Consider the following 3,343-nt stretch of genomic DNA (forward strand, 5'->3'; position numbering starts at 1 on the left):
TGTTGTCAACTTCCAAATCAAATGCTATTTATCCTATTTATGTACCCTATAGCATACCCCCAGTCCTTGGCCTCTCCCAGGCAGTACCCTCTTTCTAGAATACCCTTATCCCCTTCTCCACCAGTCAAAATTCTACCCATCCCTCAAGACCCAGTTCAAACATCCAGTCCCCACCAGAGGCTTTCCAGACCTCACCTGTCAGAATTACCACTACCAAACCTATGCAGCCTGCTTCACAGCCCTCTTTCATTGTCTTTGGAAGAAAGCAGGGCCAGTAATCCAACCACTTAGCACCTTCCTAATCTTTGCTTTCAGAGGTACATCACCTTGTTGGTTGAGCTCAAGTTGAGCCCAGGAGTTTGAGACCAGCCCGGGCACACAGTGAGACCCTATCTCTACAAAAAACTTAAAAATTTAGCTGGGCGGGGTGGCACCTGCCTGTGGTCCCAGGTACTCAGGAGGCTGAGGCGGGAGGATTGTTCGACCTCGGAAGGCTGAGGCTGTAATGAGCCATGAATGCACCACCGCACTCAAGCCTAGGTGACACTGAGGCTCTGTCTCAAAATATATAAATGAATTAATGAATGAATGCTTAAAACCTTTTTTTTTTTTTTTTTGAGATGGAGTCTTGCTCTGTCTCCCAGGCTGGAGTGCAGTGGCGTGATCTTGGCTCACTGCAAGCTCCGCCTCCCGGGTTCACACCATTCTCCTGCCTCAGCCTCCTGAGGAGCTGGGACTACAGGCGCCCGCCACCCCGTCCGGCTAATTTTTTGTACTTTTAGTAGAGACGGGGTTTCACCGTGGTCTCGATCTCATGACTTCGTGATCCGCCTGCCTAAGCCTCCCAAAGTGCTGGGATTACAGGCGTGAGCCACCGCGCTTGGCTCCTTTTTTTTTTTTTTTGAGATGAAGTATTGCTCTCTTCCCCAGCCTGGAGTGCATTGGTGCGATCTCTGCTCACTGCAACCTCTGAGGGATGGATTCAAGCGATTCTCCAGCCTCAACCTCCCAAGTAGCTGGGATTACAGGCATGCGCCACCACACCTGGCTAATTTTTGTATTTTTTCAGTAGAGAAGGGGTTTCACCATGTTGGCCAGGTTGGTCTTGAACTCCTGACTTCAAGTGATCCGCCCATCTCGGCCTTCCAAAGTGCTGTGATGACAGGTATAAGCCACCACACCCAGACTTGCTTAAAACTGTTAAATGACAGGTGGGCACAGTGGCTCACGCCTGTCATCCCAGCACTTTGGGATCCACGGCAGGTAGATCACCTGAGGTCAGGAGTTCGAGACCAGCCTAGCCAATACAGTGAAACCGTCTCTACTAAAAATACAAAAACTAGCTGTGCGCGGTGGCGGGCGCCTGTAATCCCAGCTACTCGGGAGGCTGAGGCAGTTCTCCTAGGCAGAGGTTGCAGTGAGCCGAGATCGCGCCAGTGCACTCCAGCCTGGGCAAGAAGAGCGAAAACTCCGTCTACACACACACACACAAAACTCAGAGGGTTATAATGGAGTAAGGTGAAAAACCTTACAGGATGCGAACTTTTTGAAAGCAGAAATTTTACCAGCAGCCCCTGTACTTCGCCCAGTGCCTGGAATCCAGTAGGTGTTCAATAAATGTGTTACAGGTATTAACTACGTAAGGCAGAAACTCAGGTCTCTGTCACCTATTGAAAACCGTGTCACTCAGATTGTCTGTCGCCATCATTCCAGTATCCGCAGGGAGCATCAAAGCTCTCTCTTAGGCCCTGAGTTTAGCGAGGGGATTGGTCTTACCCGTCGGTCTGGGCGAGGCCACGGAATATGCCCTCCCCGCCCGGGCAGTGTCTCTGACCCTGGAATATGCCATCCTCGGTGCTGAAGTGCTTCACCGTCCTGTCCGCGCAGCCCACCAGGATCTGCGGCAAAGAAGGGCAAGATGGCAAGGAGAGCAAGGCTGCTGTGCCCCAGGCCCCCAGCTCCGGCACGGCCAGCGGCCACTCACCTGGGTCTCGCCGCCCGTGCCCCAACACAGGGCGCTCACTGCCTCCTCGCGCCGCGGCTGTCCTCCGGCCGTGAAGTTCGCCGCCTGTTTTCGCTGAAGGTTTACCCCTGAGAGAGGAGGGCGTCAGTCACACCAGGGGCGCGAGTGCACCCCTGCACTTCCCGACGCCCGAGCCTGCCACCCACCTTTCAAGATCCCAGTCTCGGTGCCGACCCACACATGGTTCCAGCGCGCGGCAGCAGCAGCCATGACAAAGCCTGGAGGCAGATGGTTCGCACTTCCGGCGCAGCGTGTGCGTCACTGGCGGGCGTCGAGTCCAAGGCAGGGCAGTGCAGTTGCCAGTTTTTTCGTTGTTGTTTGTTTGTTTTTTGAGACGGAGTCTCGCTCTGTAGCCCAGGCTGGAGTGCAGCGGCACGATCTCGGCTCACTGCAAGCTCCGCCTCCCGGGTTCACGCCATTCTCCTGCCTCAGCCTCCCGAGTAGCTTGGAGTACAGGCGCCCGCCACCACGCCCGGCTAATTTTTTGTATTTTTAGTAGAGACGGGGTTTCACTGTATTAGGCAGGATGGTCTCGATCTCCTGACCTCGTGATCCGCCCGCGTCGGCCTCCCAAAGTGCTGGGATTACAGGCGTGAGCCACCGCGCCCGGCCCAGTTTCTGGGAGTTCAAAGAGCCGAAAGAGTAAAGCTTCCTTGCTTGTTTTGCTTTACGAAAATGAAACCAGGAGGTGCTTGTATAGGGAGATCGGAAGAGTACACTGATCATTTTGCACTTGGAGTGAAACGCACCTTTCCTGGACTGCGTGGCCGGGTCAAGCTGGCCCTAGTCTGTCTCCGGGCTCCATTATGTAATACGTGTTCTGGACTGTTAGACAAGAAACAACAAACGATTTAAGAAACACTTTAGAAACGATTCAGATCATTAACGATGTGTGGGCTTCATTCTGGAATATAAGTCACAAAAGAAAGAAAGATGGGAAAAGGAAACCGAAGGTTTTTTTGTTTTTTTTTTCAGACAGAGACAGCTTTGCTCTGTCGCCCAGGCTGGAATGCAATGGCGCGATCTCCTCTAACCTAAACCTCCGCCTCCCAGGTTCAAGCGATTCTCCTGCCTCAGCCTCCCAAGTAGCTGGGATTACAGCTGGAATTACTAAACCACCGCGCCCGGCCTCGTTTACTCTTTAAGGGGCGGATACCTAAGGGGCGGATAGCCGGGCGCGGTGGCTCATGCCTGTAATCCCAGTACTTTGGTAGGCTGAGGTGGCCGGATCACGAGGTCAGGAGATCGAGAGCACCCTGGCTAAGATGGTGAAACCCTATGTCTACTAAAAATACAAAAAATTAGCCGGGCGTGGTGGCG

The 3,343-nt window shown here is 53.4% G+C and overlaps 1 protein-coding gene across 2 annotated transcripts in view; it reads right to left on the reverse strand.

The window, feature by feature from the left end:
• The window catches only part of WDR74 (WD repeat domain 74), a 7,717-nt gene extending 5,395 nt beyond the window's left edge, over positions 1 to 2,322 (reverse strand). For both annotated transcript variants that reach the window (XM_011993408.1, XM_011993406.1), the window contains exons 1-3: positions 2,170 to 2,322; positions 1,985 to 2,091; positions 1,777 to 1,898 (exon numbers count right to left, since the gene is read on the reverse strand). In XM_011993408.1, the coding sequence (XP_011848798.1) occupies positions 1,777 to 1,898; positions 1,985 to 2,091; positions 2,170 to 2,233 (293 nt within the window). In that variant the 5' untranslated portion in view covers positions 2,234 to 2,322. The remainder of the gene's footprint in view (positions 1 to 1,776; positions 1,899 to 1,984; positions 2,092 to 2,169) is intronic.
• Between the last annotated feature and the right edge of the window lie 1,021 nt (positions 2,323 to 3,343).

The sequence above is a fragment of the Mandrillus leucophaeus genome, unplaced genomic scaffold (assembly GCF_000951045.1).
Source record: "Mandrillus leucophaeus isolate KB7577 unplaced genomic scaffold, Mleu.le_1.0 Scaffold43, whole genome shotgun sequence".
Classification (NCBI taxonomy): domain Eukaryota; kingdom Metazoa; phylum Chordata; class Mammalia; order Primates; family Cercopithecidae; genus Mandrillus; species Mandrillus leucophaeus.